General features: G+C 31.7%; 1 protein-coding gene across 5 annotated transcripts; it reads right to left on the reverse strand.

Annotated features, from left to right (window-relative positions):
- Positions 1-4,500: 4,500 nt before the first annotated feature.
- LOC112792403 (potassium transporter 10) lies at positions 4,501-11,149 on the reverse strand. 5 transcript variants are annotated; one of them, XM_025835634.3, is made up of 9 exons: positions 10,700-11,149; positions 10,071-10,355; positions 9,388-9,613; positions 8,336-8,581; positions 7,193-7,243; positions 6,836-7,096; positions 6,591-6,758; positions 6,056-6,310; positions 4,501-5,596 (listed from the first exon to the last, which is right to left on the reverse strand). In XM_025835634.3, exons 2-9 carry the CDS (start codon positions 10,194-10,196, stop codon positions 4,560-4,562), a joined length of 2,370 nt encoding a protein of 789 aa, XP_025691419.1. In that variant the 5' UTR covers positions 10,197-10,355; positions 10,700-11,149; the 3' UTR covers positions 4,501-4,559. The 5 variants fall into 5 exon arrangements, with proteins under 5 accessions (XP_025691419.1, XP_025691421.1, XP_025691422.1 ...); XM_025835636.3 differs by having other exon boundaries at positions 10,752-11,147; XM_025835637.3 differs by having other exon boundaries at positions 9,388-9,600; positions 10,700-11,119.
- Between the last annotated feature and the right edge of the window lie 6,312 nt (positions 11,150-17,461).

Consider the following 17,461-nt stretch of genomic DNA (forward strand, 5'->3'; position numbering starts at 1 on the left):
AAACTAGCCATTCTTTTCTGTGATCTTCAACCCAAGCCTCTTTGCTTCATCAGACGTGATAAAGTTGTGTGTAACACCAGTGTTGATTGTTGGCCATGTGTGCATCAATTGTCCCGTGGCGGAGGCTATGTGGGCCAAGTCACAATCGAATGTCGTGGGCGCTTGTGTTGCTGAATGTACTATAAGGCTAGGGTATGCGCTTCTTCTAACACCAATTGGTTTTAGTCGAGCTGGTAGCGCCTGAGGTCCTACAAGTGGTATCAGAGCCAAGGTCACGAGTTCGATTCCCAGCGGGAGCAATTGCTGAGGGGGAGATTGTTGGCCATGTGTGCATCAATTGTCCCGTGGCGGAGGCTATGTGGGCCAAGTCACAATCGAATGTCGTGGGCGCTTGTGTTGCTGAATGTACTATAAGGCTAGGGTATGCGCTTCTTCTAACACCAATTGGTTTTAGTCGAGCTGGTAGCGCCTGAGGTCCTACATTGATCATAGCCATGACGGATTTTTCATTGATAAAGGCTTTGACATACATCAAGCATTTTATTTCTGTAGTGCTTGCCTCTTTGCCCTTCACAGAATTCATGAGTTGAATAGATTCAACACACTCAATTACTTGAGATTGAGCCTCTCATTTCTCGGTGATAGATGTCAGAGTCCCTAGTTTAGAACAATCCTTCATTTGGTGTGGTCCCTTGCACAAGAAGCATCCTCCTTTATGTACAAAAGTCTTCTTCTTTTTCTTGTACTCTTTTTTTTAAGAGTATTTTTCTTCTTTCTTGGTTGAGAAACTCTTTCTCTTGTCTCCCCCACCTTTAGTAGAACTATATTTAGAGGAAAACTTGGGTTTAGAGTCTCCCCTATGATACTCAGTGAGTGATTCGGCCACCACGATGACCTCATTGACATCCTTAACATTCCTTCTTTGTGTTCTTGCTTTTCCCAAAGTTGAAATCCATCAATAAAGAATAATAATGCATCCTCTGATGCTAAGTTGGGGATTGGAAGCGTAAGAGTAGTGAACTCCCTTATGTAGTCGCTAATCATACTCTGGTGCTTCAATTCCCTCAACTTCTTCCTTGCTTCATAAATCACATTCTCATGGAAGAATTATCTTTTCAACTCCCTTTTGAAATCTTTCCATGTGGCTATGTTGCAAGTACCTTTTTCCATATCTGCACACTTTTTTCTCCACCACAAAGTAGAATTATCAGAAAGGTGGAGAGCTGTAGTGCGTACCTTTATTGCTTCTTCGACCACCTCTTGGCCTTCAAAGTACCTCTCCATTTGCCATAGGAAGTTTTCCACCTGTCGAGCATCCCTCATGCCCTTAAACTCCTTTGAATTTGGGAGACCAGTCTTTGTCGTCTCCTTTATAATGGTTGGTCGAGATTTTACCTCCTCAAACTTTCTCAAATAGCCTCAAGGAATTCTCAAGCTTCTCTTTGATTTGGAGCATGATTTCTTTGAAAGCATCTAGTTCTCCTAACACGTGAGTCTCGAGGGTCTCCTTGTCATGTTCTATCCTTTGGAAGCACTTATCCATAGATGATAGAACATTCTCCAACATAGAAACTCTCTCTTCTAAGAAGTTAGAGTCCTTACCTCTAGGATCACTTGAAGAATGAGCCTTCTTGCCTCCCTATTGAGAAGGAATAGCATTCCTTCCCCTTTGAGACTTAACATGCTCCATGGTTACATTAGAAGTCTTATCCACAAACCACTTGTGCTCCCTCTCGAACTTTGCTCTAATACCAAATTATCACGACTTTGGACACACTTTAACGTTGCCGTGCTGGCACTTGGACTTACCTATTCTCTTGAGTTAAGACCAAGTCAGTCTAACCCTTAATATTTAGTAAGAAAGTTAAAAAACAAGAGAATACAAGAGAATGAAAGTTTTGGTGGAAATAACTCTTTATTACTCAAGTGTTTGTTACAAATGACTCACACACTCAAATTCTAACTCTCACCTCCTATTTATAGCTATCTACCTCCTTAATGGATGGTTAGAATTAAATCTAATCAACGGTCCAGATTAATCATCTAGAACTTTCATTACAAATATCTATCCTACCACAACTTTCTAAATACTTTTAGATTATTTCATACTACTCTTCATACTTTTATATACATCAAGACTCTTCTAGAATACTTTATGACCTTCGACAGTCTTCTAGAACTTTCTACGGTATTCCGAGACCTTCTAGGACATTCTAGAACATTTTAGAACCATCTAAAATATTCTCAAACACTACAAAAAACTATACAAATATTATTAAATCTAACCTTCTAAAATTTATTGTAACAATTAGCTTGTAAAGGAGAAAAAAAAACTAACAACGTTCGATTTCATAGTAGATACGAAGTGTCTATTGTGTAACGAAATTTTGATTTTCAAAATTTCAGTATTCAACTATTTTTCCTCTGTTTTTTAAAAATATATAAAAAATTAATTATTAAATTATTTATTTTTATAAAATATATATTAAAATATAAAATATATATAAAAAATATATAGATTAGATAACGTATAAATTTATACACAAATATGTATTAATTTTTTTTATATGTACATAATATATATATTTTTTTTCTCTCAAAGGATTGCCAAGTTCGATTCCGACAATAAGATCTAGCCGTGGGTATTATTATTATTATTATTATTATTATTATTATTATTATTATTATTATTATTATTATTATTATTATTATTATTATCTAAGTTTTATTATTTATTTTGTGGGTTTAGGATAGTTTAGAGTGTTAATAATTTTTTATAATCTAAAATTATTTTAGAAATATAAAAAAAATTATTAAAAATGAATAAATACAATACAATAATAATATACCGACTTGTATTACACGCATATAAAAGTTGATGATGATGGAAGAGATCAATCAGGAAATCTTGAGAAAGCTTTTATTTTATTTATTTATATTTCTTTATCTTCTTTTTATTTATAATTTCGTAACTATAATACCTACCTAAGAATTTTTATTGTTAAACATGTATTAATCAAATTAATGTTGACTTGGTTGAATTGAAAGATGTGACTAATAATTGATAGCATGGCTGTAACAAACTGACAATAATCAGGACAAGGAAACTGAGCATCCATCCTTGTCTATTTCCCCGACGTCAAAGGTAATTCAATATTAATTAACATTTTTTCAATAGATATATTTCATATTTATGAAGATTTTTTTTTGAAAAAAAAAAAGAAAATATCTTAGATCACTTAATAGCAAATCTAAAAATAAATTATAAATATAACAACCGAGCACTTCTCATTTTTTTTCAAAGGAAAACATTATGTAAAAAAATTTTAGTTATAAAATCGTTCAATCATATGTTGTTCTAAATTGTAAAAATTTATTCAATACCAAGTAAAAATGTATTATAAAAAAAGATTTATATTTCTATAAATAAATTTGATTATTAATTTATTACAATACAAATTTAATTATTCTATTATAAAAATTTAATTATTTTAATGAATAATTATTTAATTAAAAAATATGTACAATATATATAAATATATACATAAAAAAAAGTTTACTTGATTTTTTGTATAATAATTGATCGAAGAAAGCCACTCGGATAAAGACGCTTAAAACGTCTTTTTTTAAAGACGTTTTTTAATCATTAAAATTCAACATATATAATCGATTAAATTGTATTATTTTTGTCGATTTGGCCAAAAAACTGATAAACCAAACTTTGAACCGATATAAATTAATATTTTTTTATAAAAAATGACTGTAATATTCTTATTATAAAAAATGATTAAAATGTTCTTATTATATATATTAATTTTGAAAATTCTAATATATATATATATATATATATATAGAAGTATTTTAATCATTTTTATAATAGAGATATTGCAGTTATATTTTATAAAAAAAAAGTATTAATTTAGACTAGTTTAAAATTTGGTTTACCGATTTTTTAATCAAATCAATTTATCTAGTCTAATTTTAACAAAAATAATACGATTTAATCGATTACATATATTAAATTTTAATTACTAAAAAATATCTTTAAAAAATATTTTAAGTGTCTTTATGTGACTTCTTTCTTCAAAAGCTCCCTCCAACAACCATTTTGAGCATTTCCGGTGAAGCAACAGCATTGCAAACAATTTATGACCGAATTACTACTTCACGTTATCATTAATCAACACTATTAGTTCCATGCAATTAAAAAAAAAAAAGTTTTTAAATTTGACTTGTTTATCTGGTTCTATTTATAAGTTACAAGATTAAGTTAACCCACTAGACCACCTATGTCATGTATTATGCATGTTAAAAGAACATTTATATATTCTACTAAACCTTTAATTTCTATAGTTTAGACCCAAATATTCATTTATCCTATCTCAAATATTTAGACAGCATGAAATCAAAGAGAAGCAACCTAAATTCATGAAAAGAAACTAGTCAACTTATTTCAACATGATTGCCACCCAAAAAAACAAAAAAGTCTGAGTGAGTGACTTGCTTTAAAATTGCATCATAGGTTATACCTTGATAAGATAGAGTAAGCAATGTTGGGGCTATACATAGAAAATCTGACCCACATTTAAGAGACTTTCATGGGGAACATTGAAGATCACACTATTTTCCCTGCATATCTTCCTAAGGAATGCATATATATAATCAACTGCTATTTTCTTGTAGAACCTTGAATCTCTCCTTGCCCTCACCACAGTGTTCCCTAGTATGTGAACCACCCCGGCATCCCTGTTGTTATTCAAGAACTCGAGTTCGTCGACCTCGGTCTGGCTGCTTGTTTGACCGGAGGATTTCACATGCGGTGGAGATTTAGCCGGTTCTATTGAATCTAGTGAGGAAACTGATATATCCATATTGGATGATGCAGTTCTTGTGTTTCCATTGTTACTCAACATGCCATCCATGGACTGCACTGTTTTCTGTCCACATAAGCTGTATTCGTCCGAATCCGAACACCCTTCCATCATAGATTCGAGCCGAACAAACATGAAAAGGTTATCAAAGAGCTTTTTCTCAAAACTCTCATCTTTCTTATGCAGGTCTTTGTATCCATATCGTGCCACACATCGAAACATGTGGAAATTCTTAGGTCCAATCCTCTTGACAAGGAATCTCTCTTCTTCTGGGACTGTGTAGACAGGAAGATACTTGACACATACGAAAACTACAACTGAATGGATTGCTGGGAGGTTGGTGATGAAATGAGAAAAGATGTGGGGTACTCCACTTGCAAGCTCTGTGTAGACTAGTCCAATTCCCGGGACTCGAACCAGCCCCAAACTGGGGCCAAGGCCTAGAATCCATGCCATTGAGACCTTACTATGCATTTCAAACTCATAGCGCTTCACCGTGCCATAGTGCCAAACATACATGATAACAAGAAATGCTCCAGCAATTACCAAGGGAACCCATCCACCTTGATCAATTTTGAACAGTACAGAGGAAAAATATGTGCATTCGACGATTAACGATAAGCCGGTGAAGATGAGAACAAGAATCCAATGGCAGCGCCACACTAATATCATGATCATAATCATAAGGAATGTTGTAACCAGCATGACTATCACCACTGCAGTACCTGCCATGTCAATGATAATTTTACAATTAAAAGAAGGATGAGCTGAAAAAATCTATTAAGACAAAAAAAAAACTAGTTTACTCAAGTTCAGCTAAAATGAAAAACAAAGCATGATCGTAACTCTTGGGGGCTAGCAATTTTTAGTACTTTTGGCCATCATTTGACCAGCACAAATATTAAATTATCTTTAACAAATAAATTTTACTAATTCATGTGTGCAAACTCCGAGAAAATGTGAGTGCAAACTGTATTGATTCATGTGTGCAAGTAAATATAGATGCAAACTATATGCTTCTTGTGTGCAAAATCCCTGTAAATATGGAAGCAAATTATTATTGGTCATGTAGCATTGCTCTTTTTACATTTCATGTGACATTTTGTTAATATAATTGAGCATCAGAAATGTCTTCCAATGGCACGAAAAATACTCATAATAGTGAACTAAGGGAAAAAACTTACCATATGCATTACCAATCTGGTTTTGATTTTCAAACCCAGCAGTAACAGAAATGCAAAGAATCATAAGGATCCAATTGATGTCCGGAATATATATCTGGCCAAGGAATGTCTTTGATGTATATACAACTTTAACTCTTGGGAAACATCCATGAGCAAGAGCTTGCTTAATAATTGAAAAGGTTGCTGTTATTGTGGCCTGGCTTGCAACTATAGCCGCTGTGGTTGCAACGACAAACACTGGCCAGTATATTCTATCTGCAGAATTAAAGGATAATCGTCTTAAGAAACAAACAATTCCAAGTAATAGGAAAAAGCTACTGTGGAAATTTGACTAATATATGTACCATAGGAATATGTGTAAGTTGATTCAAGTAGGGAGAAAGGAACAAAAAGTTTGGCACCAAAAAATAGAAGAATAGACTATGTACTAAGAATTTGGAAATGAAAAAATTGTGAGTCAGTACATAGAGATTTATAATTTGGAAGACAAATCATCTTTCAATTTAACATGATTATGCCAGTATAACAAACGAACCTGGAATAGAACGATAGAAAACATCTTGCGAATGATCCAAGTTATTCATAAGGTAAGCAGCTTGACCGGAATAGGCTAAAAGAAGGCAAGGAAACACAATTAATGTAAATGCAAGCTGTACAGCTGAGACTGGAAAATGAGCTAAGTCGGCAAAAAGAGCCTCCGTCCCTGAGAAAAAAATCATCACAAATTGTCAAGTTCAAGAGCAACTATTAATAGAATAAGGAAATAAGAGTTTAAATTACCTGTTATACTGAGCATGATACCACCCAGGGAAGTCCAGCCTTCCTGTCCTCCTCTTTTGAAATAGCGATATATATACACCGGCGAGAATGCTTTTAGAACACTGCTTCCATGTTTCCAGATGTTAAATATACCTATGCCTCCAATTAGGAGAAACCAAAGGAGGACAATTGGAGCAAAGAGCCAACTAACTCTATCTGTACCATAATGTTGCATGCTGAAAAACCCGACCAATATTACGACAGCAACCAGGACAACCACACCTGTAACCCAGGCAGAAAAAATGTCTTCAACACTGATGAACTAAAGATTTGAAAACTATAAGCACTTATACATAAGTGGTAGGTGGAGAACCATACCATTACTCATATGTGGCTTATTTACCTTGATGCCACCAGCTGCTGACAAAACTGCAACAGAAGATATGGCAATGAATCTCTCAAAATATATTGGAAATGTATTAAGAATAAGATTATAAGGGGGAAAACCAGAGAGAAACAAATGTGTGTTGGGGGGAATAGTTGCAGAAAAGTAGATTGATCTTGACAACCTTCGTCACTACAATACATATAAAAGAAAAACTTAGAAAAGAATAGAATTCAACACAAATTCCTAGTGTGTTGGTTTTTTTGTTTGGGTGGGGGTTCTTATAAGGCATTGGCCTTTCTCATTGCCCTTGTATCAGAAGCTTCCACCATGTTTTGGATGCAACTGAGTGGCGCGAGCGTTGATATCAGCATTGTAATACTCACCCAAGACTAGTCAAGGGGCTAGTGCACAATGAGCCCGACGAGGCTGGTGGAAGAGGGTAGAATGTTAGGATCCAATTGTAAGATATACCATCGCATACAAGATTTCTTCCATTTCTTTTATTTCCAATTCAAGTCAGCCTATGTTAAAATAAATGAGAGTTTACATAACTAGTCCCAAACTCGGATAAAAGGGGAAAGTTGTCTCATGCCATTGAAAGTTAAAATAGAACTTTGTCAAATCTTTATGACATGGATCAATAGACAACCTCACCTAGTGGGACAAATCTTGCTGTTGCCATCATCTTTTATTTCCAAATCATTTCATCAACCTTAGTATAACGAAAGAAGTTCATTGATCATTGAACAAACCAGAAAACACTCATTAAAAATCATGCTTAAGATTGGAACGACATCCTGCCAAATGCCCAGCCCACCACTTACTCAAATAGTAATATCAATAGGCTGGTTTATCGGTTGTAGCATATTTTTAAGAGAAAACACCATGGCCTTACAAGTTTCAGTTGAATTGCATTCACATGACAACCAATCTAAGTCTTCTCAAGATCCTTACATAAAACTACACGATGTGAGAAACAAATAAAATATGAATATGGCATGGTTTTCTTCTCCATCATGATGAATGGCACAGGGTATTGTGTGCACCCCACCAAATTATATGGGAGAAATATCAGAAACTGGACCAGGTACATGCTTTAACAGAGATAATCTAGAGAAGAAAATAAGTCATACCGGATATAGCTGGGGTCAGAATCCCATCTCCAATCACCATGCAGGTGCCAACAAGGACAAGAATAAGAATGGCACTCCTCCTAGTTGCCTGTTCCTCTAACCATCTCTTAGTTTTTGCAGCAAATGACTTTTCATGGAAGGTTGACCGACTATACGTTGTAAGCTCTTCATCGGTGCGATGCTGGTTTGGAATGGTTTTAATCTTGGCATGCCGGCAAAGCAAGGAATAAAGCGCAAATGTTCCCCCTGCTCCACAAATGTTAGTTTGGAAAAAACTTCATTGCAGCTCAGCAGTCTAAATCTGGCATACTTACAAATCCTATGTAAAACTAGTGCATTTTACTTACAATTATGAAAGAATCCAATTAGTTAATCTATCAACACTTATTCATGAGATGTCTGACCTTATCCATTCAATAAAAACATACATAGAAAAGACTATACAATAATAAAAAACATGCCTTTCCACTAAGTGGTGTTAATTACATAAATCAAACTTTAGTATTGCATTGGAAACTAACACATACCATTCAATCCTAAATATTTTCTTGATGGTTTCACCCATTGTTTTTCTTAATCTCCATCTACCTCTATGTATTACTATTGAGGTTGTGGACTATTGAAACTAATTTTTCTCTCTCCTCCCTTAACAAGAAACCCTTTCATGACTGATTAGCCTAGCATTTCTTGCCAATTGGCCAATTGATTTTTATGCCACTAGAACTACTCTATAATCTAATATGATAAAGTACGGTACGGAAGACAAAGGCACAAAGCACCTATCCCTATTTATAACAATGTGAAAACCTTAAACCTTAGTCTATCATCTTTTCTACGATAGTTGCTATCCCAACTTTCTCACTTACATTCATTTCTAATCTATATTGTCTAGTAAATCCACTCATTTAACGTAAATTCTAGATGAATTTTGTTGAAAGATCATTAAAGATTAAGAAAGGGAGGGTCCGCTATCAATCTTTGAAGTTATAATACAGTACTATTTATTTTCTTTATGCAATTTTAAAGCCAAAAATTAACGAAAGAAACTATACCTTGGCCATTGTCATTTGCTCTTAATACAACAAAAACATATTTGAGGAGCGGCACCAAAGTAAGAGAGTAGATAATCAAGGAAAGAGCTCCGATTACATCTTCTGGATCTTTCACTCCATGAGGAAATGTGTTGTAGAAAACATACAAGGGCGAAGTGCCCAAATCTCCATATACCACACCAAGACTCTGGAATGCAAGCCGAAGAAGCAGCACTGCAGAAAATTTCTGAACAAATGAAAACTTCATCAAAAACAGAATTATACACATACACCAAATTCCATTAGCTAAGATAGTAACCTATAATTGTATTTGTATAGTGAACGATGAATATCCTGTCAGACTCAGACACTTCAAATAACTTCAAGTAGACATAACCATCTAGATCTCTCAACCAAATTAAAAGATAACAAGCATTCATTTTAATTCCAAAACTACAAATAGTCTCATTATTAAGTCTGGCCACTATAAACAACTTTCCGAGATAAGTACATTAATTGAACAATTTAATGTTGATTGTTGAAATCATTGTTACAAATATTCATTCCTATAAGAAGAAAAAATGACAAAAGATAGGTTAGGTTTAATATATCGAATTTCCTCAACCCAATAAAAAGAAGGAAAGTAATCTAGCAACAAGAGAAATAGAAAGAATGTGAAAACAATTTGCAATGCTGCATCATACTTTTTCTCTGTACATGTTCTTGAGCCTTCCTGCCTCTTCATCCATAGGCTGGTCAAGCTTCTGATCCAAATCCCACATACTACCTTTGTTATCTCCATCTTCATCACTCTCTACCCTCGAAGCCATTTCAGCACAGTTCAATGATTTCACACTAATAACACCTATGCAATCTTGGGTCCCTCTTCCTCAGTAAACACTGGAATTTCCAACAACTTGGCATTCAAATTCGAGCACACTTGGTATTCATGCCCATTCCAACAACGGATCCAAACCAACCTATAGAATCTGGAAAACAAAGCAACACTGCAGATTTTAACAACTGGTTCACGGAAAAAACAATGACAACCCAATTTCAATAATCAACATACATAAAATTATTCGAATCCTTATACTGATCCAGCAATAAAATGAACTACCTACAAAAAAAAAAGCTCAGCACAACCAGAACAAAAATGTTGGAGCTTTTTGCCAGAGATTATGCATGGATAAGCATAACAGAACTTAAATCAAGACGCAATAAAACTAGCATCAACTACCAAAGACCCACCACCAAAAAACAAAAACTTAGAATTGAAATTCTTTCTTCTTTTTTGAAAAAAAAAATGCAAATTTGATAAAAGTAAGCATACCCCACTTAATGGAAAAGCCTTATTTGTAGCTGCAAGCAGCACCAAGCCTCACCGGTAGTTGCACAATCAGCTACTTCTCACTGGGAATGGCCAAACATTCAGCTAAGAAAAAGGTTAACTTTTTCTTCTTCTTCTTTGTTATATCTCAGTGGCACAGGATCAAGAACAAAAACCCATCAAGCTTCACATGTGCAAAGCATAAAAAGACGAGAGGAAGAGGAACAAGTCAAGTTTTTTTGGTTTCCTTTTATGGAGGAATTGAAGGAGTGTAAAGAAGAGGTTTTGTTGTTACTTCTTCTTCTTCTTCTCGTTTTTAGAACGGGTACAGTACAGAGCAACCTCTTGGCTCTTGCCTCTTGCAAGGAACCAGACAAATAATCTCTGGAGAGAGAAAGAGAAAGAAACAGAGAAGCTATTCATAATCTAGAGAGAGAGAGACTCTGTATTTGTATGGTGGAGCTCGTGGAAGAGAGAGATTGAGCTATGCAGGTGGGGACCACTCTGTAATTTCTAACTCTTTTTTTTTTTTCAAAATAGAAAAATTTTTCACCATCTTCTCTTGCCTAATCAGGATATCTAATCAATTCATCTAGCATTTACAGTTTACCCATATGTGGAACGTGGAATCTGCCATTAAAATTTAGATTCGGAAATTATTAAATCTCTTTCTTATTTTTTGTAATATTATTCCATAAATATTTTTTTTCATTTTACATAGTTCTGTAAAAGATAATATTATTATTAAAATAGGAGAGATAATTTTTAGTCACTTTAGAATTTTGTTAATGCTTTTTAAGTATATTTGTTAAATTTACTAAAAAAGAAATAAAAAAAGTAAATTTTACATTTATTATATGTATTATTAGAAGTTAGAATTTTAATATTTTAGTGCAAGAATTCTAATTTTATAATGTTAAAGAGTATCTTTAAAGAGTATCTAACATAATGCATTTGATGATATTTTTTTTTACGGTCAACAAAAATTAATTTTATTAATGAAAGCATGTTTATAAATTTTAATTTTTTGGCTATGAATGTGAATATTTATATCTTTTTTTCATATTTTTTTTCTTTTTTTTCTTTATGTTTTTTTTGTCATTTTTTATTGTTATGTTTTTTTTTCTTTTTTTGATAATTTTGTAGCATTATGTATTTTTTTATTTTTATTCTTGTTAAGAGGATAAAATAAGAAGAATAATAAGAATGTAAAACAAAAAAGAAAAGATAAACAAAAACATAAAAAGATGATAATGATAATAATAAGAAGGAAGAATTGAGTTATGCAAAATTTATTAGAAAATAATTTTAAAAATTTTTAATTGTGATACTCTTAATTTTGGTACCAAAATTTTTAAATTCTGACACGAGTTCTTGTTAAGATGGTAAAGTAAGAATTATAAGAATGTGAAATAATAATAATGAATTTAATGATGATGATGAGAAAGGGAAAGAGGAGGATGATGAATTTTGAATTATGTATAATTTCTTTAATAATGTATTATTATTATTATTATTATTATTATTATTATTATTTTTATCTGTTGCTCTTATTTTTTTTAAGAGTATTACTTTTTATATTAGACTTGAAATAGTTTGTATTATTTGTATTGCAATTAAGTTCTTGTAAAAAAGGTGAAACAAAAATGATGAAAATGTGAAATGATGATGATAATAATGATGACGAAGAGTTGTTTTGAATTATGCATAATTTATTTAGTGGTATATTTTTTTTCCTTCTTATTATTAAATATTCTTCTTTCTTTCTTATTTTTATTGTTCTTACTTTTTTTTATAAGTATTACTTTTTATATTAGACTTAAAATAGTTTGTACTACACTATATGGTAATTTTATTTAGTTAAACGAATGTAAATTTATACTTATTAGAATAAATTTTTGTCAAAAATAAAAATAGTAACAAATTTATTTAAATTAATACCAAAATGCCTCCGCTCTAATATAAAATTTTTCAACTATATTTTTAGTTTGGCTAGTTATTTTGTTTGTTTGTAGAGTTTTTTTTCTTTAATTGCTTAATTCACGTATATAGTAGATGTTATTAATTTCTATTTTGAGATCAATAATGGGGTATAGTGATATTTTTAAATGTATTTTTTTGGCATTTTTATCTTTTTTTTCAAAAATGGAAATATTTAGAAAGTTTCTCGCTTACCAAAAAACAGTAAATTATTTCATATATAAATTATATTGGGAACAAGACAAAGAAGGATTAATTATTTATGTTTTATTTATGGGAAAACTCCTATTTTAAATGATATTTTATGAAAACAAATTATAGTAGCAGTTTGAATAAAAATTTAAAAACAATTGAAATGGCAAATGTTGTTATTTGCTTATTTGCTATGCCAGGACAATGGAATGAAAACATCAAAAATTTATTTTATATTTTGGGAGCATCCTAATATTCTATTACTCATGGTTTTCATTTTGGTTCAATATTCAATATTCTCATCCGATTTTATTATATTTTTTAAATTGGTGATGCTCATCAACCATTAAAATTTAAAAATAATAATAATAATAATGGATAAACTTGAATGTCATTTTCAATTGAAAACATAAATAAATAGATAAATAAATAAATTTGAAATGTTTTCAAATTGAATTCTGCATCGACACTGTCATTTAATTTATTTAAACAGTAACCAAAACAATAATGGAATTATGATGGTCTCTGTTTAATTGTTGTTCTACGTAATGTATTTCATTTCATTCATAAAATAAAAGAAGTACGAATATTTAAATGCATAATAATTCTCTTTGCTTTGGTTTTTGGTGATGTTAGTAAAGTTATATATTCTTGCGGTATGTTTGTGTATTATTCTATATTTAAAACAAATTAAACTCACATAGCAAAGCTAATTTCAGGTAATTACTCTTAAAAAAAATCTAAGTGATTATTTAGTTGAGCTGCTTTTTTTTTTTCACTATAGCACCTTTAATATTCGGTTTTAATTTTATTTTATTTTAAATATCACAAAATATCAAATAAATATTTATGGAATCATAGATATATATTATGAAAATTAATTTGATATTCAGCATGAAATTTGTTACTTCATCATTTAGTCTTATTTCAATTTATTAATAACATTATAATGTTTATTTAATGGATGGATATATAAATTACTGTATTGTATTGGACTTTTTTTAAAATGATACTGTATTTTTTATTAATATTAGTATTATTTTAAATATTATATCCAACACAAATTTTAATTTTAAATCAGTTTAGTTACGATAAAAATAAAAAATATTCCTTTCGAGTTGCTCTAATTATTTTCCGAATGTCATGGGTAGTTAGTGTCTAGAATCAATAATGTAAAAAAATAATTAATAAGAGATGCTACGCATCACAACTGTCACTATCGTAGTATGATAAAGCCCAAGCTATGTTAGATCAAAATATTTTTCTACCTGTTTTATTGCTGGTTAGTATTCAAAATTTCAAATAGATACTGAAAATGACAATTCTTAAAAGATTTGCTAACAAATTTGTTAAGTGTATTTTTTTATAAATAATAATTATCTTTTTAAAAAAGGACAAATAGGTTTTTAATTTTTTTATTTACGGACATTTAAGTCCTTAATTGATATTTTTAAAATCTAAATCTATCGATTCCTTATATTCACTTGAGTTTGTCAGACCCAACAAAAAAATCAAACATAACTTCCATTGTACTAACATGGTTGATACGGATGCATACGTAAAAGTGTTTTTAAAATGGGACAAATTAAAACTAGAGATGGATGTGTCCAAATTTAAAAAAAAAGGTTAAAAATTTAAATATATTTTTAAATTTTTAAGAATTTAAATGTTCATAGACCAAAAAATCAAAGATCAATTTGTCATTCTCTCATCTTTTTAATATTCTTAACAGATATCTTGACGTATTGTTAGTAAAATTCTTGTTGTAAATTAAAAAAAAAAAATTTGTATTTTCTACCATCTTTCAACGATGACTTGAGTTTGCAAAAGGAGTAAACTAGATTAAAATAGTCACATGCATTCTAGCAATTCATAAGACGTGTGTATAAAAAGGATTTAACTAAAAAACGTTTTAATGATATTGGTTAAGAGAATAAAAGTGAAAAAAATATTTTTTAATATATTTAATACATATAAAAATAAAAAAATATATATTTGATTTGTAATATTTTATATAAATTTTCTAATTATAGTATTCTTAAAAAGTGCTTTAATATGTTTCTTCTAAAAATAATAATAATAATTCGTTTACTTAAATAAAAACAATTTAACTAACAAATATCTTAAAATGCTCGTTAACGTATTAAATATAAAAAAATTATAATTATAATCTAAATATTTAAAGTTTTTAATATATTTATTATTAGGTAAAAATTAAAAAAAATATAACATATAACATTAATCAATCATTATTATTTTATATCTGAGTTTTTTTACTTATCAATAATTCAATCAAGTTAATCTAAAATCAACAAAAAAAAGTTTTATTAGTGAGAGTGTGTTTACATACTCCAACTTCTCACTAATTAAAGGTTTGTCTCCTACATTTCTTTTTTTTTTGTGCATTTTTTTGCTTATCTTCGATATTTTATTGCTGCTTTTATTTTCCTCTTTTTCTTCTTGCAATATTATGTGTTTTTTTATTTGATTTTTTTTATTTTTGTTAAGAGTATAAAACAAGAAAAATTATGAAAAAGAAAAATAAGAAGGAGAAGATGAATAAAAAAAAAAAGACAATGATGATGATAAAGAAGAAAAAGAGGAGGAGGAAGAGGAGTTTTAAATTATGCAGAATTTATCAGAAAATATCACTAAAATTTTTTAATCGTGACACATAAATTTTCCAATTTTGACACTGAAATTTTTTATCCGTGGCACAAGTTTTTGTTAAAAGGGTGAAATAAGAATTATAAGAATGTGAAACAAGGAAAAGAAGATGATAATGATGATGGTGATGATGATGATGATGACGACGAAGAGGAAGAGGAGGGAGAGTTTTAAATTGTGCAGAAAAATAACACCGAAATTTCTTAACAATAGCACTGAATTTTTAAATTGAGACTGAAATTTTGCTATAAAAATACAGGAATGCCTTTTTTAATGTTGTATTTTTTGCTTCATATATTTTTTTTCGGTTGCTCTTACTTTATTTTTTAAAAGTATTACTTCTCATATTAAACTTGAATGAATATATTTGTACTGTATTACAATTTTATTTAGTTTTTTTTTTTTTGGGTGAGCAAAGGGGGGTCAAGGACCCCAAGAAAGAAAGGAAAAAAGCCAAAACAGCAAGGGGGCAGTAGCAGCTTAAGACCCCTTTACCCTGATGGTATCAAAACAGTCACATAGGAGGGCATAACTAATACAATGGGGGGCTTGGTCAAACAGATGCAGACCAATAGGGAGATCTTGTCCCTTTTTAGCAAGAAGATCCGCCACAGGGTTAGCTTCACGCAAAGAGTGTATCCAAGTTATTTTTTGGACTCGGTTCGCCAGAATACGGATATCTTGAACCAGTGGAGCACAAGGGTGGACTGGAGAACAACCATGGTTGATAAAGTTAATGGCAGCCGCCGAGTCAGATTCCACAACAAGGTTATGATAACCATTCGTTGTAGCAATATTAAGACCATGAATGACTGCCCACAATTCCACATGCATAATTGAGCAATTTCCCAGGTTGCAGGCGAATCCCTTTACAAATCTCCCTTCTGAATCTCTGAAGACTCCGCCACAAGCCGCATTATTGTTGTGGCTAAACCAGGAACCATCAACATTGACCTTAATGCACCCTTCCTTAGGCCGAGACCATCTTATAGGGCTGCTGCCAGAGTTTTGGGGATTCCGCAATTTTAAATTGCTTCTGATTACTCTATCAAACTCCTCCGATCTCGCTCGAATCTGGTTTGCAGCTGATGTAACAATAACTGATTCACCATTAAAAACAAGCTTGTTACGAAGATACCAAATAGTTGACATTGCTACACCGAACAAGCAACTCCAATTGGACTTAAGATTCTGAGACAACCACTCGTTGAGGTCGGTATTGAAGAAGTTATTAATCCCATTTGGAGGGACGAGCTTTTGCCAAATGCTTTTGGCATAGAAACAGTCCCGAAGCACATGGATGGTGGATTCTTCACGATATCGGCACCTTGGACAAGAGTCGTCATTCGTTAAATGTCTCCTCTTCCTTTCTGAGTTCGTAAGGATTGCGTTATGGGTCACCAACCACAAAAAGGTTCTGATCCGTTCCGGGCCCTGCCACCTCCAGACCAATCGGAAGTTCTGGTTTTGAGTGTGTTGATCCTCCATGATCACCTGGTATGCTGTCCTAGTACTGAAAGTTCCATCCGAGGAAGGCCCCCAGGCAATATGATCGACTTCCTTCCAGGGGGATGGATGAGAGATGGCAGTGATTCTCTTGACAATATCCTCTGGTAATATCCCTTGAAGCTTTCCCACATCCCATTGACCTGAAATATCACAGAAGTCCGTCAGCATCTCATAAGAGTTGAAACCATTTCTTACCTGACTTGGAGAGTCACTCAAACATCCTGCTCCCGGGACCCAGGGATGATCCCAGAAGCGAATTCGGGTTCCATCTCCAACTCTCCAGATGCAATTACGTTCAACATTCTCCCATGATGCACAGATACCCCTCAAAAGATTAGAATGAAAGTAGGTTCACACTTATTGGATTAAATTATTGTCAGAAACAAAAATAGTATCGAAATTTGTTTAAAGTGTTAT

The sequence above is a fragment of the Arachis hypogaea genome, chromosome 13, assembly GCF_003086295.3.
Source record: "Arachis hypogaea cultivar Tifrunner chromosome 13, arahy.Tifrunner.gnm2.J5K5, whole genome shotgun sequence".
Classification (NCBI taxonomy): Eukaryota; Viridiplantae; Streptophyta; class Magnoliopsida; order Fabales; family Fabaceae; genus Arachis; species Arachis hypogaea.